General features: G+C 36.3%; 2 protein-coding genes across 2 annotated transcripts in view; one reads left to right on the top strand and one right to left on the bottom strand.

Annotated features, from left to right (window-relative positions):
- Positions 1-26,066, top strand: part of ptpn5 (protein tyrosine phosphatase non-receptor type 5) — a 551,551-nt gene that overhangs the window by 386,312 nt on the left and 139,173 nt on the right. The window lies entirely within an intron of this gene.
- otog (otogelin) overlaps positions 1-26,066 on the bottom strand; it is a 68,718-nt gene that overhangs the window by 5,203 nt on the left and 37,449 nt on the right. The window contains exons 28-55 of the mRNA XM_060858822.1: positions 25,910-26,029; positions 24,916-25,032; positions 22,754-22,910; positions 22,537-22,563; positions 22,155-22,322; positions 21,188-21,470; positions 20,995-21,108; positions 20,827-20,906; positions 19,702-20,517; positions 18,068-18,300; positions 17,630-17,807; positions 17,377-17,525; positions 13,975-14,064; positions 13,139-13,325; positions 12,825-13,045; positions 12,598-12,736; positions 12,078-12,266; positions 10,834-11,040; positions 9,722-9,826; positions 9,545-9,649; positions 9,034-9,135; positions 8,848-8,946; positions 4,269-4,309; positions 3,137-3,212; positions 2,852-3,030; positions 2,506-2,610; positions 1,398-1,517; positions 1,156-1,201 (exon numbers count right to left, since the gene is read on the bottom strand). Of these exons, the coding sequence (XP_060714805.1) occupies positions 1,156-1,201; positions 1,398-1,517; positions 2,506-2,610; positions 2,852-3,030; positions 3,137-3,212; positions 4,269-4,309; positions 8,848-8,946; positions 9,034-9,135; positions 9,545-9,649; positions 9,722-9,826; positions 10,834-11,040; positions 12,078-12,266; positions 12,598-12,736; positions 12,825-13,045; positions 13,139-13,325; positions 13,975-14,064; positions 17,377-17,525; positions 17,630-17,807; positions 18,068-18,300; positions 19,702-20,517; positions 20,827-20,906; positions 20,995-21,108; positions 21,188-21,470; positions 22,155-22,322; positions 22,537-22,563; positions 22,754-22,910; positions 24,916-25,032; positions 25,910-26,029 (4,453 nt within the window). The remainder of the gene's footprint in view (positions 1-1,155; positions 1,202-1,397; positions 1,518-2,505; positions 2,611-2,851; positions 3,031-3,136; positions 3,213-4,268; positions 4,310-8,847; positions 8,947-9,033; positions 9,136-9,544; positions 9,650-9,721; positions 9,827-10,833; positions 11,041-12,077; positions 12,267-12,597; positions 12,737-12,824; positions 13,046-13,138; positions 13,326-13,974; positions 14,065-17,376; positions 17,526-17,629; positions 17,808-18,067; positions 18,301-19,701; positions 20,518-20,826; positions 20,907-20,994; positions 21,109-21,187; positions 21,471-22,154; positions 22,323-22,536; positions 22,564-22,753; positions 22,911-24,915; positions 25,033-25,909; positions 26,030-26,066) is intronic.

Raw genomic sequence — 26,066 nt, forward strand, 5'->3', positions numbered from 1 at the left:
TTAAACAAAATTTATCAACTGGTCACTACCAACAGTACATTGTTGGCAATCAACAATGCACTGCCCAACAGAGCAAAATGGGGAAAGATTATTAGAAAGAAGGTAAAATGTTTAGACTAATTCCAAACAAAATGGGATGCCCTTTATTTTAGTAATTGGCTCTTTTTTAAAAACATTTTTAGCTTCCTGTAGGTTAATAGGGAAGTACATTGTTGGAAATCAACAATGGTGATGGTGAGCCTTAATAACTGATATACATTTTGGGTACCTCGGTCACAGTTAGTACTAGTGGTGGGTTTCAGTGTGTTAACAAGGAAGGGGAAGATTGAGTGTCCAGTGCCTGAAGAGATTGGTACAATCTGTTATAGTCATATTACACAGGAATTATCCATTTATTAAACAGTAATATATAAAACCTGCATGCATAAATATCTAACATTATGGGCTCTATTTTCATGATCATATCGTATGCAAAACAATAATGAACAGGAGCAGAGCATTGTTTTTAGTGTTGTCATATTAGGAGCTAACTTGGATGTACTGCTTAGGTATCCCATGAAAGTTTTAGTTAGATGTTTTTTAATTGGTTACAGATAGAATTTTTTTTTGTGTGGCAGACATCCACAAAACTGTGTATTAAGTGTGAACAGGATGTCTTTTACCTGCCTCTATTACTCAAAAATAGTTGTTTAATTAGGTTTTTTTGTAACAATAGAAACTAAACTAAATAGCAAACTAAAATAATTGACACAAAAATATGATTGTGCTGCCACAAAAATTAAGCCCCATATGTTAAGGATTTTCAATTCTTTATATTTCAATTAATATAAAACAAAGGTTCTCGAGATTGTAGAACAATTAAAAAAAACAGTACACCAAACATAGTACAACATTGATTTTGGAACCAGTATAAAAGTAAATAAAATATTAAAGTAAACAAAATATATATTAATACTCAAACAAATGGTGGCTGTGCAGTTAAAATTTCATGTTGGGAAATGATCAATCTTCAACAGTTTATCTCTTGTTTGTTACAAGCATAGTGATGCATCTGACTTTTCCATTAAAAGTATCTTTCAGTCCTGGATAGTGAAATGACTGGATTTGTCCTGTAACTAATTTAAATTGATGTAACAATATAATGATAAAACTCACATGTTTTGCAGCATCCCTCCATGTATGCCATTACTGTGCCTCCGATCTAGGACAAGTAAATTACTTCAGAACATCCAAGTTTGAACATATATGGGAGAGCACTATAAAATTTCAGTTGCATTTATAACACAGGATAGAGCACATTTTAATTAAAGAACAAAAATTAATATTACAAATGCTATTTGCCCCACCATAAGAGAAATAGAATACAAACATTAAAAGGTATTCACGTGTTTGTTTACCTTTATGCACTCTGTTTCATTGAACGGGGGGCAGCTATAGGAGTAAGACACCAGTACTGGTCCAGACTGTGTGTCTGTACATTCATAGCGCAAGCACTCAGACACCCAGCTCTTCCCAGGCTGGAACAGCAACATATATGAGAACCTTTCACAGCATATCACATATTATGCTATCACAGTATATAAATGACCTTATATTTCTTAACTCTTAATTTTTTATGCTTTGTAAAAGATTCAGTACAATGACTTACAAAACAATGCGCTGTAATTTTAAAACATTATAAAACCTGGTCTTTCTAATATGCTCATGTAAGAAATATTCCATTTTACTGAAAGGCAATATCACAAAAATGCAGAATTTTATTTATTCACACTTAAATCCATTTAAACACATGTAGTAATTGTGCAGTACAGTATGCATTAACTATATATTAATATATTATAATACTATATATTAACTGTTTCAAATCTGAGTTTGTAGAATTATAACATTTTGTATTTTGTCCTGTGAGTTTCAGGAATCTCTTTGCATTTTTTGAGCTTACAAATAACTTCCCAGGGAAGAAAATGCTGATTGTACAGTGTAACAAGGCTGCACTCCACTATACATTACATACAGGTACACTGTGCAAGGATCAGCTAGAAACGATGCTGCCAGATCTGTACCATGTGTTAACAGTTTATGGCTCTATCCAATATTCTGTGCATGTGCAAACAAATCATGTTACAAAACTTGAGTGCCACAGTTGTAACATACAACTTGAAAAAAAAAAATAAATAAAATAAAACAAAATAAAGCAAAACATTACATTTTTGCAATGTAATTAGAAGAAGAAGAAGAAGAAGAAGAAGAAGAAGAAGAAGAAGAAGAAGAAGAAGATGAAATGGTAATATACTTTATTCATAAGTGGCAACTTTTTAGAATTAAATTTATTATTTTGAAAAAAATCTAAACACTTTATGTAAAACTGTACTTAGAAGTACAGATTTATATACAGCTTTGTAGTAAGACAAATGTCTATACTACCTTTGATTTGTGTTAGAATGTGTGGCTTAGTCCATACAATTTGGTGAAATACATGTTCATTACATATTTAAATTTTCTCACCTTATACAATGTTATAGATCCATTGTCATTGTGGTACATACAGGACACATTCTTACACACTCCACAACATGCACTCTGGTCTTTAGATGGTACATAAACCTGGTTCTGAGATACAAAGCACATAATATTTATAAATATGCATGTTTATAAGTGCTGGGTATATTTGGGAAAGATGACTATATATATAATTCAGATATGAAAACATTTTATCATTTTGATATCAAAAACGTTTTATGATATCATTTTCTGGCCCTCTGTAATGTTACAGAGTGTGAAAATGTATTATTGTTTTCTGTGCATTTCTCTGTGCTTATGCACCTGGTTGTGCATATGTTTGAGTACTCACTGGCTGACACTGTGCAGTGCAGTTAATACTGGTTGCTTTTATTCGGTAGAACCCAGTGGCAGAGTCAAATGTGTGTGTGCATCTGGTGGTATAACAGACTCCCAAAGCACTGTGCTCCATCAAAGTTTGTCCTGGTCTCATTATTCCCCTATTTCCATCTACACACACTGCACTTCTCACTGTACACACAAATGCTGCAGTTTTGACACATACAAGTATACATGAAAGAATAATTATTTTTTAACAATAAAAATAAAAAGTTTAGCATTAACTCTTAGTTCTCACCACAATGATAATGTTTGCATCCACAGGGATTCTCTGAGCCTGCCATAAATACTCTGTGTAATTGCAAATTCTCACCCTTTAAAACACAGACAAAAATGACTTAAATGACTTGGACTGTGTAGTTTCGCATAATGTCATTATGTTAGATAACTTCTAATTCTCAATCTCCAGGTTAATTCAGCAGAGATCACCTACTAATTGATTTCATTTAGCTTTGGACGTAATATTCAGAATATTCAGGGTGGATTTTTGTAAACTATATATATTATATGTGTTAGTTAAATGAATGTGAATTAGTTAAGAATATTCTCTATGGAGTTAATGCAAATTAGAAAGAGATATAGAGATATATAAATAGCAAATAAACTGTTTATACTGGCATAATTATTTTATACATGGTAAGCAAAAACAAATGCTACATATTACATAAATAATGTACAAAACTCACTGAAAAGCAACTGAGAAATAATTGTAAGGAGTTTATCATAAAAGCTAATATACAAATGCGCGTATGGGAGCAAAGCTGGAGTAAACTCATGTGCACTGCATATACAGATAGGTGAGAAATTAAAGGTCAAAACAGAGGCTCTTATGCCATGGGAGGCATTTTGCTGTTCATGTTATATATTGATGTTATATATAATATATGAGGAAATTAATGGAATTCAACAATTTTAACATACAACTATATTCATTTATAAAATTTTCCAATCAGCCAATCATGGAGCTGCAGTGTAGTGCAAGAAAGCATGCAGATACCAGCCAAGAGATTCAGTTAACGTTCACATCAAACATATGTGATCATAGAGACTTGTGTGAGGATTTTGTAAGTGTAATCCTTCTATTTTCATATTCAACAGTTTCTACAGTTTGCAAAAATGCACTGCAAAAAACAAAACACTTGCAGTGAGTCAGTTTTGCAAGCAGAAAAACTTAGCTGATAAGAGAGGACAGAAGTGAATAGCCAAACTGGTTTAAGCTTACAGGTTACCTACAGTAACTCAAATAATTCTTTACCAAACCTCATTTGAGTATGTTGACTATTATACAGTACTCATTTCAAACTGAAATTATTTGAAATGTGTATTTGAAATTTATTTGAAATGTGAAGAAATCTGAAAAACTGTCTTACCATGCCACATTTAGGCTGAGAGATTGTCTCACATGCACATTCTGAAAGAGAAAAGCTTGAGTACTTAGTTATAACTCTCTTACACAGTATGAAACCTCTTCCACACACTATGAAACCTCTTTCATACACCATCAAACATTTTTTACACATAGTCATACTCTCGGTCATACAAACACCATCAAACCTTTAACATTTGATAATGCGCTTGGTGTACATGGTTGACATGAGATTAATCAGAGTAAATTGGAATGTCATCAATGTAAACTATAACATGCCAGTTCAGGAAATCCTTGAGAACTTCACTGACAAAACATGGAAGACTAATGTTGTGTTAGTCAGGCCATACGGCATAACCAAATATTCATAGTGCCCCCTAGATGTTAGAAAAGCTGTCTTCCATTCATCCACCTCCGTATGAGGACTAAGTTGTAGGTGCTTCTTAAGTCCAATTTAGTAAAAACCTGCACTTCTCTGAGCTGTTCAAGGGCTGGAGGGACTAAGAGTAGGGGGGTATGGGTACCTGATTTCTATGGCGTTTAGTCTATAATAGTAATACAGGGCCTCAGTCCACCATACTTTTCCTTGACAACGATGAACCCCACCGCAGCAGGAGAGATTGAAGGCCTGATGAATCCTGCTGCTAGGGCTTCCTTGACATACTTCTCCATAGCCTTAGTCTCCGGTGTGGTGGGGGTAAGTTTGGCCCTTGGGTGGAGAGGAGTTTTTACTGCATAGTCTGCAGCAGAATCAGATTTGCTGGACAAATTGAGTATAGGAAGAATACACTGCTTGCCCTTGTCCCAGACTGCTGCAGCCTAATCCAAAGCTCTCTTTGTAAGAAGACTCAAAAGGAAAGCACACTTGGTGTAAGGCGTCTGGCTGGTGATTGAAAAACACCAAAGGAACTACTGGCAAAGGAAGCCCTTACAGCAGTAGGGGGAACTATTAAAATTTTCCGGTAAAGCCATGTGGAGAGGCTCCACTCTGGGTGCATGTGAATTGTGCAATGCTTGAAGAAGCTAAAAAAGCATGGATCTAAGCTATATCTGTTGGGTTCACTAATAGTGAAGAATCCTGTCATGTGGAGGCAGCTGAATCCATATGGAGGATATAACTGAGCTTTAATGGAGATAATCGCAAACAATTCAAACCATAAAACAGACTTGTAGTTGTGATACACAGGCAAAAGGTATAAATAACCAACTGGAAGTGAGCCTCTGTTCTTACAGCTCCTTGAAACAAGAGCAGCCTGTATTTTTTACCACTTTATCAGAGTTTGAACAGTACTGACTGGCATTTGTGGCAGTTGTGTCCATCCTAGTTTCAGTATGTGTTATAATGGTATAAAACTCTTGATCTTATACTAACATTTGGATTAATATAGAAATTATAGTCCCATTTCCACATTCTTCCACACTATCAAACTATTATCTCATCTAATTTAATTGCACTAATTTACTTGCATGCTAGGTTTATTACTACAGAACATTTTGGATAAGGCTTGCCTTTGCCTTTAAACGCCAGACATTTAGACATTTAAACGTCAGACATTTAGACAGACGTTTGGTTTGCTCTTAATTGTTGAAGTGAGAGGTATCACGATGGTGAGATATCTCTTAGTAGACCTTCAAAAAGAAGATTGCTGATGCTTATGAGATCTGAAAAGAATTTGTAATCAGCCATTCTACTGTCTGGAAAGGTGTAGAGCACTTAAAACAACTGCCAACATGACCAGGTCAGGCCGTCCAAACAAATTCAAACGAAGAGCAGGCCGCAAGTTGCTTAAAGATTTTATCTTCAAAAACCCTAAAATATCATCATTGGACCTACAGCAAGCAGGTGTGCAAGGAGGTATCCTTTGGTGTCTAACAGAAATATGAGGTCAAGACTGAAGTTTGCCAAAGAACACAGAGACAAGACTTCTGGAATAATGTGCTTTGGAAGAATGAGTCTGAAATTGAATTATTTGGACACCATAACAAAAGGCATGTTTGACAGCAAACAAACACAGCTTTTCAGGTGGAAGTGTTGGTTTGTGAATGCCTTGATGCAGTAGGGTCTGTCAAGCTTGTCATCATAGAATCCACTATGAATTCTACATTGTATCAGAAGGTGCTTAAGAAACCATCTGTCAAAAACATTTAAGCCGAAGCAATGACCCAAATGACCCAAAACATACCAGTAAATCCACCAAGAACTGGCTAAAAAGTAAAAAAATGCAGAATTCTGGAATGGTCAAAGCCCAGATCTAAATCTTATTAAGATCCTGCGGAGTGATTTTAAACAGTCTGTGCATGCAAGAAACCTCTCCAAAATCACATATCCAAAATAATTCTGCAGTGAAAAGTTTGAGAAACTTTGTTCTAGCCGATGTCAGGAACTGTTAGATGGCTACAAGAAGTGTCTCATTGAGGTGCTTTCAGCCAAAGGGGAAAACACTAGCTATTAGGGTATAGGATGTCCTAATTTTTTGCTCAGATTAAATATTCATTTTTGTTTGTTTCTTTTGTTTAATAAGTGGAAACAAAGTGATTTTTTTGTTGTTTACATGCATTACTTCACTGTTATCTATGGGTACAAATTAAAACAAGATCAAAAATTGTTCTAATTTATCACATGACTGTACATGCCAATATAGCTCTCGTTTATCTCAAAGATTCTAAAAAGGTTGTGGCACAGCAGTTATGCTCATTACTACATAAGTGTAACAGTCATGAACTGTATTAGCCAGGATTTATGCCTCATAGAGACAGTGCTAGTTAAATCTATGATATGACCTACTACTAGCCTCTGATCAGGGCTTTTTTCTTCTTGCTGATGCTGCTTGACACCAATGATTACACTATTCTCCTTCATAGGCTAGAAAATGTTGGAGCTGGATCTCTTGGCTCATGTCTTTTTTGACTGATTGTTATGAAATAGGAAATGTAAATTACTTCTCTGTGGATAAAAGGGAAATGTTCATTGTTCCACAGGTTCTGTTTTAGGTCTTTTTTCTATATGCTACACTAACTTCATCCTACTTAAATCTGACAAGACAGAGATGCTTGTATTATGACCACGTGCAGACAAAAGTAAGAATCTGATTACACTCTTGATGTTTTTTTTGTTTGTTTTATCATGTGCACCTGTAAAAGACATCTGTTGCTCACCTCACATTCACTATTTACCTACAAAAAGCCCTGTATAAAACAAATCTGTTATTATTATCTGCAGTAGTTAATACGTTTGCATTCCTATACAATTTTTTGCAGCATGGCATGGCAAAGTGTGAGGAATCAGGTGTCTCCACAGAGCAGAATCAGACACAAATGCAGGGATAACATGAAAAATGGGGTTTAGTAAGTAAAACAAGAAAAAGAAAAACATATGGAAAACACCAGGGAAGACAGCAACCAAAATAACAAAAGAGAAGACAGAAACCAGGAGACACTACAAGTCAATCATTCAGACACAAGGTACAGGTGTGCAGAGACGGGAATGGATTAAAGATCTGGCGGGGCAAATGTGAGCACAAACAAAAACAAAGACACATTGTACAAGACACATTTCAAGACATACTGATGCACATGCACTCAGCTATCCACATGGTGTAAAAGAAAGAGACACTTTTGTCAGTGTTGAGCACAGGCACTCTGACCAGTCTGTGGTTATGCAAAGCCATATGCATTTAAGTGTGATGCACTTTGTGTACTGACATATTATTATCATAGCAAGCATTAGCTTTTTCAGCTATTTTGGCTATAGATGCTCTTCTATGGGATTGGAACAGATAGGCTAGCATTCACTTCCCATATGCATCAGTGAGCCTTAGGCACCCATGAGTTATTGCCATAATTATTTGTCCTTCCTTTGACCATTTCTGGTAGGTATTAACTATTGTATACTGGAAATATGCCACAAGACCTGCCATTTTGAAGATTCTCTAGCCCAAGTTTCTACCAATGCATAAAAAACTCAGTTTTAATGTTATGCAATGTGTATACACAAGCAAACAAATATATTTTTTTTTACTTATGCCAGAAAAACAGTAAAACAGTAATAATTCAGGCTCTTCTCTCTCTCTCTCTCTCTCTCTCTCTCTCTCTCTCTCTCTCTCTCTCTATATATATATATATATATATATATATATATATATATATATATATATATATATATATATATATATATATATATCATTGTTAGACAGTCAGACGTTTGGTTTGCTCTTAATTGTTGAAGTGAGAGGTATACATATATCATAATTTTTATATATATATATATACAATTTTCCAGGTATATATATATATATATATATATATATATATATATATATATATATATATATATATATATATACTGTATATATCACAGATATATACTGTATATATATCACAGTCAATATGTAACAACAAAACAAAACAAAACAAACAAAAAAACAATAAACAAACAGCACTAACTATAAGTGAGTTTAAAAGCCATGGACGTATTCCATTATTAGTACTGTCCAGCATAGAACAACACACACACAAACACACACACACACACACACACACACACACACACCTGTTGCAACAGATAAAATAAATAAATGACTTACTACATTCCTGTGATGGACAGCACTGCTTTGGAACTTTAGTGGAGACAGCAACCATTCCTACCGGGCATTTGATGACTGAACACCTGGAATGCTCACACACTATGTACACACACACACACACACACACACAATAACTAAGAGTATCTTTTTTTTACAAAAGAGTGTAGTGTAGGAGAAATGGCTTACAACAGTGATATATGGGACAGCAGCGATCTGTACTATTCAGCTCCACGGTAAGAAACTCTCCATCTGCACACTCTGGAATAACCTCTGAACATATGTCACACACTGCAGTAAATAAACAAACAAAACAAGGTTTTGATTTTTGTTCCATTTTTTGTTCTACTGGTACAGCTAAATATAAGAAGAATACATCCTAAATAGGACATAAACGGACATCATGCACACAAATTCATGTGCTCACTCACACCTAGGGGCAGTTCACTACACTGATCCATCTATTGCTATGTTTTGGTAGATGGTGAAAAACTGGAGCAAAGTTTGTAGAGACAAACACAGTCAGAAACACACAGGATTGAACTGTAGGCTCTGAATTGGCACCATGCCAACCAGGGGTTTATTTACTGTAAACAATTACACCACATCCCTCAATAAAGAGATTATATTGTTGTTTTTCTCCCTCTGTTTCAAGTGAAAATTTTTAACTCAATGAAAATATAGTAAAACAAGGACTCACTGCAAATATAAGCCAGACAGCAGCTTCCTTCGTTGCGAGTGGCAATTAATGTCTGATCCTCTCGGCAGACAGGGATATCTAGCACACACTGTTCAGGATCACACTCTACAAAGAAAGCACTGTTACTGTATATGCGCGCGCACACACACACAACCATATACATTATATGAATCTCACCGCAGGTGTACTGTGGACAGCATGAGTCCTGTCTAAAGTATGATACCATCTTCTGTCCAAATTTACAGCCCATTGAAGTGTTCTCACATGCACTCTGATTACACACTGTAAAAATCAAGCAGCACAAGTACGTTGAGCAAATATTTATTTGGTGGGGGATAGTACATTTATTGCATGGCAATCATAAATCTTTTAAAAAGCTGTGATAATTTAGTAAAGGCTTAGTAAAATAATAAGAGACCTCTTAGCTATCAAAATAGGTAGATCAAAAGTGTCACTTTAAATGATTTCAGTTCTTTTAGTTTTTAACCTTTAGTTTTTGTGTAGATACATATATACAGTTTATACAGGAGTACATATGCTAAAAACATTCAAATTCAATATTTCACATTTCATGTTACCATACATTACTAGTGTTATGTCATTTATGGTGTCTATATTAGTCCCATTAGAGATCAGTTACAAACTAGATCTAAGAGAAAGATTTTCACTGGGTCACAAGACATACACTTTGTTAGCTTCTGGACGCATTGCCATTTAATAGCATAAACGTAAATCAAACTTTTAGCCTCCCACGTGCTTCTTATAATACATTGCCAGTATTTTGGCCATTACTCTTAACAGAACTAATGTAACAGGTTTATAGGCCTTGCATGTCCTTGTTTGGATGGACAACATGTAGCGAACAACACTGTCTCTAAATGTAGGCATTTATAGCCACAGGTGCAAATTATGACATCTGGTCTATAAGAAGCTTCAAAAGTCACACAGGATGACAGAATTATGTCAATTTCTGGCATCTTCCACACAGTTTAAATCCACAGTTGATTTGGGGTTTATAAATTAAAATGTTATAATAAAAGTGTTTCTGATATGGTGAATTAAAACTGAAACAAATCTCTGTCTTTATCTGTTCTAAAATTATTATAAAAGTAACAAAAGTAGCATTAAATCATTCATTTGGATTGCAAATGAAAGAGTTCAAAAGTGCGGTAAAATTATTTAAGCATTATGTGCTATGCTTTCAGCTCATTTTAGTATTATAATATTATATAATATTTTAGTTATTTTATACTGTTCAAAATATAATCCATAAAAAAAATGGAACTGACCACAGACTCTTTGGGTGCAACAGTTGTCATCTGTAAGGCTAACGCTGATCTCGCCTGCTCTTTTGCAGACTGGATGAGGAATATCACTGCACTCAAACTCTACAGGCACAATACCATCACTCTCACATCGATACATACAGCATCCATCCACTGAAGCTTTCCAAACCTCACCCAAGGCACGGGGAGCTCCAAAACTATCTGTACAGGCTGCAGAAATAAATACATACCCAGTATAAAACACCTCATCATTATAGGAACATACACACAGAGAGACAACATACAAGAAGTCACAACCTATGAATCATCATCACAACCACAACAACAACAACAGTAATAATATAGGACTGGTAGAGAGTAGATAGGTGAAGAGATTTAAGCGAGTGAAAATGCAGCGTATAAAATTGTGCAGTGGGCTACAACTATAAACACATATTTTTGCATCAAAACATAAAACATTGTTTTTGTTTCATTAAGTGTTTTTTCACCCTCAGTGTCATTATTCTCACTCGCTCATTTTCTACCACTTATTCGAACTACCTCGGGTCACGGGGAGCCTGTGCCTATCTCAGTTGTCATCGGGCATCAAGGCAGGATACACCCTGGAAGGAGTGCCAACCCATCGCAGGGCACACACACACACACACACACACACTCTCTCGCTCACGCAATCACACACTACAGACAATTTTCCAGAGATGCCAATCAACCTACCATGCATGTCTTTGGAACGGGGGAGGAAACCCCCGAGGCACGGGAGAACATGCAAACTCCACACACACAAGGCGGAGGCGGGAATCGAACCCCCAACCCTGGAGGTGTGAGGCAAACGTGCTAACCACTAAGCCACCGTGCCCCCAGTGTCATTATTATTCTAAATAATAGGATTGGGTTCCTTTTAATTTGGAATAGTGTATGGTGTGGTGTGGTGTGGTGTTGTGTTGTGTTGTGTGTGTGTGTTTGTGTATATTCTCAAGGGACTTCATGCATGGAATATAACTTAAAATATATATTTAATTACTTCACTGAAAGGCAGTGTATCTTTCAAATAATTCTATTTGTTTGTATTGCTTTAGTAATATTTATTTTGTGTTAAATGGTTATTTGCTTGTTTCTTTGCTTGGCAAATAAATATAAAGGTCAATAAAATCATTAATTTGCTTTTCAATTTTTAATTTGCTTTTTACATTGACATAATAATGTTGACTTTTTTTGAGAGAAATAGAGTGGAGAAATGAAAAACATACCACACTTGGCAGGTGAGATGCAAAGTGCAGAGAATGGTTGATGAAGTAAAGTCCCCTCTGGACACATGCATCCCTCGGACATGCCTGAACACTGTACAGCATCATACTCAAACTCCTTATTAGGACATGAAGGAGCTGTGCAAGCAGGGAGACATGCGTGGTACTGCAGTGTCCCAGGACAGACAAAAGCTACACAGAACACACAAGAGAATTCATTGAATGTATAAATAGACACATACATTGACACATGCATTGATCAGATCTCTTCTTAAATTTGACTGTTATTACTTTATAACTTGTACAGCAACACTTGTGTACTGTGACTAACATACATTTGACATGCATTAGATGCATTCAGAAAAATCATATGCTTTAGCTAAATGTATACATAAAGTTCTTTCTTTCTTTCTTTCTTTCTTTCTTTCTTTCTTTCTTTCTTTCTTTCTTTCTTTCTTTCTTTCAGCATGTTGTCATATTTGGTCTTTATAACTTTTATTTGTGTTTGTGTGTTTAAACATACGACAGTGGTGTTTGCTTCTCCACTTGATGCAGATGTTAAATTTGTGACAGGAGGCAATATATGCAGCAAGAGCCACACAAGGGTTATTCACATACTCAACATCTCGTACCCATACTTCACAAAATATAGCTGGTGGAACCTAATACACACAGGCATACGTTAACATGAATATGCACATAAAATGGTTAGAAACATTTAAAACTTTATAAGGTGTGCATGTGGCATACATAAGAATGACAGGCAGTGAAAGTGAGGTTGTTGAGCATTTTGAAGCAGTCAGAGCAATCGACAGTAGAACAGTTAGCCTCCCTTCTCCTGCTCTGGCCAACATAACTTGTGGTATTGGAAATTTGCCAACTATCTATGAATATAGTGGGATCTTCAGCATCAGCCACTACAGTACCATTGTGTAATATCAGATCGTTTAGTGAATTACCATCACAACATCCTATGTATCGGAGAGAGAGAAAAATATGTCAAAAGCAATATGGAAATTTAGAGGAGTTCCCATATTTCATATTGTAATGATTTAGCTGCATACCACACAACCCCATTGTGGAGAGCTTGTTGGCATGAGTCTCTGTTTCAATCACCATCATGCCTGTACTGTGGAACCATTGGATCTTCAGGCCAGCAGGAGTCCAGATCAGATACATGTTACCTGTATCTAGAATTTCAAAACCATACTTTTTTAAACGTGGCGTTGCATACCTTGAGTTAACATATACCTAAGAAAAACAAAAAAAACAGATCAATTAATTCCTTCCTACATATTCAAAATGTGTTTTGCTTTGGTCAGCATCAGAGTAAGAAAGAGATTAAAATAAATCAACTATATTCAGGATACAAGCACCTAGAAAATTAGACCAAATGTACCAGAAAGTTATGTAGAACCATTTAGATTCAAATGTAAATGTGTGTTTCTAAATATACTACATGTATTAATTTCAGCACAAGCTTAAATTGATTGTATACATTGGTGTACCATGTTGTTTGGGAGAATATTATTTTGATCTATTCATGTTCTATTACTAATGTTAATACATTTAGAGCAAAATATAATCAGAGAAAAGACAGTCTATTCTACAATGTAGAATTTAAATCTGGATGTTTGCATTTGTAAGAAAGCATTTTGATAAAGCATATTAAATACATAATAACATGGAAAGAAAAAAGACCAGCCAACTTTAAAGTTTTCTTTAAAGTTTCTACTTTAGTTTTATCACCAGGTTTTTAAAAATTTAAGGCTAATTCAATGCTAATGGTAAAAAATAGTATATATTATGATCATATGATCATTGTGTTTGTCATACATTTTAATTCAGAATTTAAATAATGAACAAATCCTGTTAAGCCAGCCAACCAATCAGCACTCACCCGTCTCTGCAAACGATTAACAAGCAACTGATTGGAGTCATGCGTAATGTTTAGAGCTGCCAGACACAAGTGAGTAAAATTCCAGACAAGCTGTCAAGCAAGCAGAGAATAAGATCAAATAAAATATGTGCCATTTTATTTACTTGATAGTTCAAGGTTAAAATTTAAATATTAATAGAAAAATGAAAATAAATGCTTCACTTTGGCTTTGCATTTTCCCACATTTGTGAAATGTTTTTAATTTAAATCCACTATTTGGTTTGTTTGTCTTAGCGGCTATTTTTCTACAAAAAAACAAAAAACAAAAAAAAGAACAACTTTCAAAAATACCCTTCCGTGTTCCAAAATTCTGCAAAGATTATCTCAAAATAATAAAGCAAGACACCAGATCAAAACCTGTGCCCATATTCATAAAGATTCTACGAATGATCTCAGCGAGCTCCTAACTTTAGCTTTAAAATGTCTAACTAGGGGTCTTAGCTTTGGAGTGATTCAGGATCAATCTCAGAGCAACTCTAAGCAAGGAAAATACAAAAACTTTTATCTTAGAGGGGAGATGGTGCCGACCCTGTTGCTACGTATGAAAACATTTACGTTTGTGACCGTTCATATTAGAGATGAGCTAAAAATCTGTATGTTACAAATGTAATAAATGTAATGTAAATGTATGTGTAAATATATATATATCTATCATCATCTAATGTTATTTCTAAAATGATTCATCACAAAAATAATCCCTACATGATCTAATCTGTAGCATCTTATTAACTCACTATCATTATTACATATTGTCTAAAGTAAAACTTTTTGACCTTAAGAGCTTTTCTAAGGGTTAAGATGCTTAATTAAAAACCTTTATCTTTACTATCTTCTTTTACTCTAAGGGGAAACATCCACATTACTAAAAAGTTTCTTAGAATTACGTCACTAGGAGCAACCCTTTGCACTAATAATCCTTATGAATACTGGCCCTGGTCTTGCAAGTGAATCTTTTAGTAGGACAATGAGCCAAAGCATAACTCAATGACTTTAAAGAAAATGCCTGAAAGACAGCAAAGCATTTGATACAAGTTAAAGCAATTAAAAGTCCCACCAAATACTAAAAAGTGTATGCAAAAATCTGAAATAGCAAATAAATAATATAATATAATATAATATAACATAAATACATAGTATTTATAAATACATAGTATTTATAAAAAAAATATATTTTTAAACATGGATGGATGGATGGATGGATGGATGGATGGATGGATGGAAAATTAAATACATTTGAGAAGGTTGGTAGCAGACTAAGGAACTGAACACAGGTCTCCAGAGTGGTAGTTCAACACTACTCCACAACAATTGCAGTGCAAAATGAGTAGAATGCTAAATTCCAAAAAATACCAAAATAAAAAGGAGATGGGAGATCAGAACAAAAATGAAAAGCAAAAGCAAAATTGGGGAAGTTCACTGTAAATAGTTTCTTTGGTCCAAGTTGTAATCTATAATTCAAGGTCAAAAACAGAGCCAGAGACAAAAATACAAAAATCAGTCCACAAGCACACAAATTCAAAGAGTAAATGCACAGATGTTACCATACTGACAAGCTGAATTACATCAGACAAAGTAACCCAAAGAGTAGTAAAGCACATCATTTGCTATACACATTAAATCACAAATGAAGCTCCATGAACCTGGTGAGAGTCCAGAAACTAGTGGACTATGAAGCCAGGCTGGGCATCGATGATCTAGGATGGTGTTGGAGCCTTTGGAGCAGGAGTCGGGGGGAAAGTGAGCACAGGTTGTGGCTCGATTACACCAAATGATGGAATGTTCAGGCAGGTCTCAGGTTGGCGCTTCAGGAGACAAAAAGTGAAATGGGAGCAGCCAATGAAGTAAAGTCTCTGGTGAATTTGTAATAGAAATGAGCAATACCAAGCGCAAAAACATTCTCTCACAGCTTAAGTATTCTTGAGGTTCATACCAACTCTGGCCTCTTTGATAATAAAACCAAAAAAAAGAGACCTCGGTTATATTAAAATTCACACTTCTGTGGCTTCACATACAAGTTGTTCTTGAAAAGTCTTTGGAGAATTTGGAAATTTAGAATGCCATCCAGGTAGACTAATACAAACTGATTTACCATATCCCTTGTGGCATCCTGGAATACAGCTGTGGCATTGGTCAACCCATAAAGCATGACTAGGTATTAGTAAATACCAGGTGCTGTATAGACAGTTTCTTGTGTCCAAGTTGTAATAAACAGAGACAAACCCAAAGGGAAAATCCAGATATATTACCACAGAAATAAGCAATCTCAAAGGCACAGTGCTTGTGATACACAGGCAATCACAAAGACTTAGCAAAAACATAAAGAAGAGACAGGGCTTCAATCCACAGAGGTAACAAGCGAAACATTCACATGACAGGAAGACACAGGGGCGCCACTAGCAATTTTGGGCCCTATGAAAGAAAATGAGACTGGGCCCTTACCACACCCATTTTGCACCAAACATACAAGCCTCTGGGGGCCCCAAAAATGTGTGCACCCTTAGAATCGTCCTAACTTTCCCCCCTTAGTGGTGCCCCTGAGAAGACAATCACATTCAAGTGAGCAAGTAACAAGGGGGTTGAACAGACATAATAAGAAAGGCTAGGCAAATTTAACAAAAACGAGTCATGTTTGAAGACATTCATTCATTCATTCATTCATCTTCTACCGCTTATCCGAACTACCTCGGGTCACGGGGAGCCTGTGCCTATCTCAGGCGTCATTGGGCATCAAGGCAGGATACACCCTGGACGGAGTGCCAACCCATCGCAGGGCACACACACACACACTCTCAGTCACTCACGCAATCACACACTAGGGACAATTTTCCAGAGATGCCAATCAACCTACCATGCATGTCTTTGGACTGGGGGAGGAAACCGGAGTACCCGGAGGAAACCCCCGAGGCACGGGGAGAACATGCAAACTCCACACACACAAGGTGGAGGCGGGAATCGAACCCCGACCTTGGAGGTGTGAGGCGAACGTGCTAACCACTAAGCCACCGTGCCCCCCTCTGTTTGAAGACATGTAGTGGTCAAAACAGTTCACTTGGTGAAAATGGTTGGGCTTTGTTAAGCAGTGTGTTTAGTGGAAAATATTACCTAGGACTTCAAATTAACCATTGGATTCCAGAACAACATAGGCACAAATTGGGATTGTTACTATTGCTGGCTATTGCTGTGTTTTTTGGGGGGATTTCTTTAAATAATTACCAACTTTCTCTTTAAAATGTATACAGTATGCATCAGAAAATACAATAACAAAGTGAAGCTTAATAATTCTAATTAAGTTTTTATTTAATTATAATAATAACAAGATGATAAAAAATGAAGTAACAAAATATGCTTGAATATATATCTTACTGTGCTCTCTGAACTATGGCACTCCTGTATCAGGATGGTGACACTCTCATTCATGAGTTGTGTCACCACATATGCTGCTGCTTTGTAAAGGCCTACACTGTTCCCATCAAATGTAACAACATTTAGGTCTGGAAACACGGAACAGCGGCCTATACACAAACAATAACCTATTAAAAATGTACCCTTCAAAATAGCATACAACATACATTTATATGTACTCTTGGATTAATGTGTGTAGGTATATATGACTTACATGGACAGTCCCATTTTGGGCAGCACTTGTCTCCATTGACCAGCACAGCAAAGCCAAGTAGACCACAGTTTGGAGGTCTGGAGTCAAAGGGGCAACTCTGGGACTTATTGAATAAGGCCAGCTGGCCATTCACACAAATGAGCTTAGTGCAGTCATCAACCACTAAAGAGTATGGTGGCTACAAAGACAATGAAAACATACCACAAAGCATAATGTTAATGAATTAAAGCAATATAAATGTCTACATTTATAATTTATTCATTTATACATATACATTTATATTATTTTAGTTTCTTTGTAGGGATTTTTATTGGAATACCATTGTAATTGACACCATCATTTAGTTTTGAGAATAAATTAATTGGTATATGAAATTTTAATAATACTATCTAATGTTACGTCAGGATTGGGGCTTACAAAAAAGTTTGTTTTACTCACAGTGCAGACTTTGATGGGACTAACATCCTTTGCTGAAGTGGACAAAACCGAAGGAGTTAAATGAAGAAATTCCTCTGTTGGGGTTATCCATTGCTTTGTCTGTGTTATGAGAGTGTTAAGAGTAGTGGGTGTGATGAGTAATGCAGAGCTGGTAGTTTGGGACCTGTTTGGTGATTGTAGCCCTTCTGTGGTTAAGTGTGTTGCTGATGTCATTTTATCCACCAGTTGCCCATCTGATGGGGTCATAGTAAAAGAGATTGTTCTTGCAGAGTCAGTAGTTGTATTATGTGGGGCCATGTAAGCAGTGGTTGCAGTGCTTGTGCCTACTGATAAGAATTGTTTGTGGCCCACTGCAGTTTGGTTTTCAGTCTTTTGAAGTGCTGTCTTTATACTATGAATGGTTGAAAATGTTAATGGCCTTGAAGAGCTAGTTTGTGAAACAGGCTTTTCCCTCTCCAAAGAAACAGTGGTATCTAGCATTTTCTCTGTGGATGTAATTGTTTTCTCAGTGACTATTGGGGGTATAAGGTGTGTTGTCACTGTGATTATGGTTGTTTTGGGAATGCTTGGAGTTATTGTCTCCACTCTCTCTGTGTGTGAAGTCATTCTGGGACTGGAAGTAGGCTGTTTAATAAACGATGGTTGCAAGAATTTATCAGTATAAAGGTCAAATTTGTCAGTGTGAGGAAGGAAATGAATCGTTTCTATTTTGGGATGGAGGGTCCCAGAACTGACAGTGGGTGGGTAAGAGGTAAACTCAGTATCCATGGTTGATAGAAGGTGCTCAGTTGGTCTGGATGTGGCTGCTGAACCGATCATCTGTGTTTGAGGTGACACTGTAGATGCAGAAGTAAGCATTGTAACTACAGGGGTATAAGCTTGAAGTGTTGTTTTAATGTTGATTTCTTCTGTTATTGTGGAAGCTGAAGTAGAAGGCTGTGTCTTGAATGTGCTGATTTTCTCTGAGAGATGAGCAGAAGCTGAGGATAAGTATGAAAGGGGACGTAAATGTGACTCTGTGGAACTAGCTGTAGTACCTTTAGCTACAGTACCATTGCTCACCATTATGGGGGTTGTCATGTGAGTATGCAAAGATTGTGACTGTGGTAATGTTGATATATCATTTCCTGTAGCTAAAGGAAAGATTTTAGTGTGTGATGGCAATGGGAGGCTTTTTGTTGGAGTTGGAACAATATCTTTAGTTGTGATTTCAAACTGATTTGGTGAAATAGATTCAGTGGATGTCATCCCTCTCGTCGTATGGCTCATTCTCCACGAAGTGTTTGTGTGTGTCTCATCAATAGGTGGGACACCAGTAGTCCAGGGTGTATGAGCAGTAAACGGCATAGATATTGGTTGAAATGTTGTTGTTGTTGTTGTTGTTGTGGTTTCCATTGACTCAGCTGTAGAGACCATAGCAGGCACTGTTGTGATTTGGGTTGTGGTGTTTAAGATGTCTGATATAGTTTTGGTGGTCACAGGGTGCTTTGACAAAGGATATGTAGTCACAAATGACATTGTTTGGGTGGTCTCTCTAGGTTTTACAAGAAAGTGTGTTGTGGATGTTTTCACCACAACCGGAGACATAGGAATAGTTTTCTCTTTGGTGTGTACCATTAAAGGTTCTCTGGTACCACTCATTGTAGTTGTTTTTAGTGTTCTGAAGGAACTGACTGCTGTGATAAACTCTGTGGAATATCGTTGAGTGATTGTAGGTGGCATAACAGTAAGGGGATGTAATGGGGTAGGAACACTAGGATGTGCAGTGCTGGCAGAGGTACTCAAATCCAATGCAAGAGATTTGGTTAATGTAAAGTTTTCAGCAGAAAAGGTCTCTGTACTACTGGTTGTAGAAAATTCAGGAGGTGTTGTAATTCTAACTGTGGAGGTTTTTGAAAATGAGGCAGGTTCAGGGCTGGTAGTACCAAGATGTACTTTGAGGGTTTCTGGTGTTGTCTCAGAAGTGGCCACAGTGGTGTATGCTAGTATTGAAGGGAGAGGACTTATCCCAGTGAGTAACTTGGTTGAGGTGTTGGAAATGTCCATGGTGGGGGTAACAGAGGAATTTGTACTACTGGATAGCGATGGTGTTACTCTTACTCTTGGAGTTGTAGTCTTACTGTGGGTAAAAATAGTAGTACTGGGCACTGTAATGGTTCTAGCATTAGAAGCCAGCAACTGAGGATGGATTGATGATGTCCTCAGTGATTCATCTGGTACTGGTATGGTAGAGGTAGTGATAGGTGGAGACAACGGGGTTGAATAGTGTATAGTAACAGTTGTGGAAGCTGTTCCACTAGTTTCTGGAGGGGAAGACTTAGTATGACTGATTGTGGTATTGAGTGCCTCTGTTGCTGTGACGGTAAAGATATTTGCTGAGGCCAGAGTGGAAGAGGTGACTGCAGCGAGTGTTAAATTGAATTCTGCCAGTGTAACTGAAGGCTTAATACCTGCATACAAACAAAACACCCATAAATTGATTAACTGTAAATAAAAAAGAGTAACACAGCCAGCATGAAAATTGAATGAGCACTCGATTGAGCAATTCTTCAATGCACTCAAATAGATTTAAATGATGATGTTTTTAAGTGGATATAAGTATTTGTGTGTTTCATTATATAGTACCATTTCATGAGAAGAGACAAACACATAAAATAAATTATGATACCAATATAGTGAGCTTTAGTAGCCTTTTTAGTATTTTTCTTTTTTGAAGACCTAGCAATAAAAAAAGCAGTAAAGACAAGAGTATGTCTTACAGTCATCCAGATAGACACATCTCTGAGTCATCTCATCCAAAACCATATGAGCTGGACACTGGGGAAAACATCCCTCAACTCTGCAGAATGAATTAAACAACAAACACTATGCTCTAATTTTAATTTAAGAACAGTAAGGTACAAGCACATGATAGTGTGTGTCTTTACTTTAGGGTGGTCACACAGCTCATGGCTGCTGGATCGCTGCATGTCCTAAAACAAGGACTTGTACAAGATTCATACCGCCACTGGCACTGAGGAATTATTGAGACATCTGTAGTGCTGCCTGTCAGAAACAGTATTTAGTATGAGCATGAATATGTGTATGTGCATAAAAATGTTTTTGTGATGTGATATTGACTTACCAGCAATTTTGAAGAGTGTGGCTCTGCGGTAACGAGGTGAGTGATTGTATTTCAGAAGTTGCAGTTTATACAGCATGTAGTGTAGAAAGTATCCAGGCCACGCAAGTGATTCTAGTGAATCAAATCCAGTGATCCAAGTGTCCCTATGCAGTATAAAGGTTGCTGCATCACAAAAGTGCGTATTGTCCTCCCACTTGCGCAGTCTTAAGTGGCCAGTGCCCTCTGTGTGGAGGAAATAATTTGGCCTGTCTGCTGATTCAAATGATACTAGTGATGAATCTAAAAGAACAAAAACACAATCATGTTAAATTTTGCTGAAAAGTAAGCAAAATTACCATATTACATCTTTGCTTAGAAATTTTGAGCTAATGACAGTTAATTAAAAATGAATATATACAAGCTTAAAATGTCAAAGTGACTGAAAATAAAGGAGCAAATCGCATACAGTATGACATCGTCTTTAAGTAATAACGGTTCCTTACAGCCTAAGGCACACCTGTGCAATAACCATGCTGTCTAATCAGCATCTTCATATACCATACCTGTGAGTTGGATGGATAATGTCCGCAAAGGAGAAGTGCTCACTAACACAGATTTAGACAGATTTGTGAACAATATTTAAGAAAAATAGGCTTTGTGTGTACACAGAAAAAGTCTTAGATTTTTGAGTTCAGTTCATGAAAAATGTGGGCAAAAACAAAAATGTTGCGTTTATAATTTTGTTCAGCCTTTTCACATTTAACATGAATCCACTAAAAGCCTTTTTTGCCCTTAAAAAGCCTTTTTTTCTTCATTACCAATCTGTTCAACATTTTTCACCAGTATGTAAAAACAGCATTTGCAATTTTTTTTTTTTTTTACAAAAATGTTTTGATACAGAGTATATGTGTTAATATACATGCTATCAATTCCATCAAATGAAATGTGTATGAATGTGTCTGACCATGTGTCTACATGTGTTACCATGTTGTCGGGTTTTACTGAGCCCTGGCGTTATCATGAACAGAGTCACAACACCATCCGTGCTGGACACGCCCCTCTTCAGGAACACCAACCCACTTGTCCAGTTGGCTGCCAATAGCAGATTTTTCTCTCTGTAGGTCAGCAGCCTAATAGGACCTTTACCTATAACTATACAAAGATATTTAGTTTTCAAACATATATGCACCACACATGCAACCACCCACAAACATAATCACCCACACACCCACTTACCCACACTAAAACCCACAGGCAGCCAGCCACCAGCATACCCAGCTACCTGTCTGTCCAACATCCACAGTGACCCCCCATGAAATATTGTGTAATGCTTGCCAAAGAAATAGTTAGTAAATTATAAGCTTACCTTTGTTGTAGTATTCACAGTCATATGCTGTAATCCATAACAGAAAAAATTGTTATTCTTGCTTCTAATCATCAGTCATTAATTGCTCTATATGATTGAATGAAACAGCATAATAAGAGATCCTGAGAAACAATATACTCTTTTTAATCTCTTAATCCCACAATTACAGTGACATTGCTGTGCTTATCATTAATTTTGCATATTAGTGGTCACTCACGGCATAGGGAGGGTGATCGCCAGTCAATGGGAATTCCCTGTTGGCAGCAGCTGTGAGCGTATGTTGCCAAACTTGTACAGAAACATTCACAGTCACCCCCACGATAGCAGCTACATGTATCCGCCAGGCAGTTCATATAATATGATGTCACATCCACCTAAACACATCACATATAGTAAAACATATGGTAATCTGCCAAGAAAGTGAGTGACAGCTTTTATTAGAGATTTATTTGTAAGTCATCTGTACATTGGAATGCATGCTTTAACATATATGTGTACACATGCATATACAGTTGTGCTCAAAAGTTTGCATACCTGTCAGAATTTGCAAGATTTGTACCATTTTTTAATGAAAATGAGTGAGAAGGCAAAACTATTTTTTTATTTCATATTGGACTCAAGTTAATATGTAAGGCATAACAGAATGGCACAATCATCAAATAAAACATAACAAAAAAAAAAAGGAAATAATCTCTATATAAATATTTGCATACCTTTAGTTTTTAATATCGTGTATTGCCCCCTTTAGCATCAACATTGATATGCAGTCTTTTGTAATAATTGTGCATGAGGTCCTAAATTCTCTCAGGTGGTATAGCTGCCCATTTTTCTTGATAAAATGCTTCCAGTTCCTGTAAATCTTTTGGATGTCCTGCACAAACTGCACATTTGAGATCTCTCCAAAATGACTCTGTGATGAAAAGGAGACTGTGATGTCTACTCCAGAACCTTCACCTTGTTCTGCTGTAACCATAAGAGGGTCAACATTGCCTTGTGCTTTGGATCACTGCCATGTAGGAACATCCAAGATTGTCCCATCCACAGCTTTCATGCTGTAGAATGCAAATTATCTGCCAGTCTTTTCCAATAGCATGCTGCTGTGCCTTGTTGACTCCTCTCCAAACATAGCATTTATGGTTGTGTCTATAAAGTTAAATTTTGGTTTCAACACTTCAAATGACTGCTCCAGAAGATTGTCTAGTCATGTGGCATGGGCACAGCAATGGCTTTCTCCTGGCAACTCAACCATGCAGGTCATTTGTGTTTACGTACTGTACCTCCTCAATGTGCGCCTTGAAACAACCACTTTTTTTCAGAGCAGCCTGTATTTCTCTCCAAGTTGTGTTAGGGTTTTTCTTTGTGTCCTGATCAATTTTTAGTATGGCAGTGGGTGAAATCTTTCTTGGTCTAGCTGTCCATGGCTTAGTATCAACAGAAACTATTATTTTTCACCTCTTTATCAGAGTTTGAAGTACTGACTGGCATTTTCAAGTGTTTCAAATATCTTTTTATATACCTTTCTACCTCTCTACCTAAGATACCTTTTCCTTTATAAAGTTCAACAACCTTATTACGCGGTCCATTGGCATTTCTTTTGTCTTTCCTATGTTGCAGTATCCAGCCAAGTCAGTACAGTACATCATCTATTTTTGCACAGACACTAATTACAATTACAATGAGTCACAGACGTGCAAACTTCTTTTTAATACCCATTTAAACCTGTGTGTCAACCTGTGTGTTTATAATGTGGCCAAACAAGGATATGTAAACTTTTGATCAGGGTTGTTTCAGTGAGTTCAGTTATCATTAGTATTTAAAAACTTTCAAATTATTAAATTGTGATAATTAATAACTTCATGTGACCACTGAAATCACCTAACTTTAGTGGTCACATAAAGGTTTTAATTATCACATAGTTGTTTGATTTGTTAAAGTTAGGAGATTTTAGCTATCATTAGGATTTAAAAAGGAGTTTTTAACAACTCCTTAAACAAGAAAAGTTCTTTTGAATTATCAGTCATATTTTTTGCATTATCAGTCAAAAAATGGCAATGTTTACTCATTTCTATCAGGGTATGCAAACTTTTGAGCACAATGGTTTCATGCTTATGTTAAACACTCTTTGATTTTGCACTGTAACATTAGCCCTTAAACTGTGATCACTGTGATTTCATTTATACTTTGGAATCAACGTGTACATTTTAACATCTAACATTTAACACAAACATGCAAAATACCTGTCAAGGCACTATATAGTCATGCATACAGTAAATGCAATCACACACTTATGCATGCACAAAAATAAGCCACAGTTCCTTTATTCTGATATTGCATGTATCTTCTTTTCTAACTACTGTTTATAGTAATTCAACAACTCACCACTGGATGACAGGCTTGGAATACTTCGCTGAGGAGTATCCCACACTGCTTTTTGGCAAAAGATTCTCGGCTTGGATTCAAAGAGCATGGATGCCTTATATCTGGACTATTAATACACTACACATGCACACACGCAAAATAAGAATAAAAAAGTCGTAATAACACATACTTCACATACTTTGTATGTACATTTATATTAGGGATATTATTAGAAAGTCTGTCAGAAAGAAATTGTTCTATAAAAGCTATAATGAAAGAGGATGTGAAATTTAAAACTTGCTGACAATGGAACTTTGTTAAATCTCTTATGGTCCCAAAATGTGAATGCAATTTATCCTAAAATAATCTGTAGTTAATTTATTTTATTAGTTCCCCATTTTCTCCACAATTTACTCACCATCCCACCAGCTATAGTTATATAACAACACTAACATATAAGACAACTTATAACTCTCAGCAAAGTTCTGCAATGGTCTGGAGTGTGCATAAATATACACACATTTTCATGCAAAAAATATGTATGAGAGACATTTGTGTTTATCATGTTTTATTATAACTATTACATTTTGTAGTTTATATTGTTCATGTTTGCTCATATTGTAGTGTAGTGCTCCATACAGCAGCTTGCAGCAGGTGTTTACATACCTGAAAGGCTCAGTGGCCATCTATACAAATTATCTTTAAGGCATTTGAATCACTGCATGTTTAAAAAAAAAAGAAAAGAAAAGAAAAGAAAAGGAAAAAAGAAAAAGCTTTTCATGGTTTTAGACGACTGGGGATTTAGGACTGTTGGCATTAAAAATAGAATTTGAACTGTTCTCTCTTCTAACATGCAAAGTGTCTTGAAGTCTCAGCATTTGTAACTCTTCTATAAAAGTACATTTGCTGTATGTTTTACATTGGGCATTACTTAGGCGTTATTTTTCACTGCACACACTTGGACTGTAGAAACATGTTGTTGTATGTTAGTGTATATTATATGTGTGTAACCTGCCTCTGCTGCTGTCCAGCTGTTGCCAAACTCCTGTGGTGTTGACACATCCATGTTATCTGGGGTTTTCATTTCGTTTACTGTCTTGAGATCAAAATTCCCACACAGACCAGAGAGTTTACCCTGAAGTTTACACACACACACACACACACACACACAC

The sequence above is a fragment of the Tachysurus vachellii genome, chromosome 23, assembly GCF_030014155.1.
Source record: "Tachysurus vachellii isolate PV-2020 chromosome 23, HZAU_Pvac_v1, whole genome shotgun sequence".
NCBI lineage: Eukaryota > Metazoa > Chordata > Actinopteri > Siluriformes > Bagridae > Tachysurus > Tachysurus vachellii.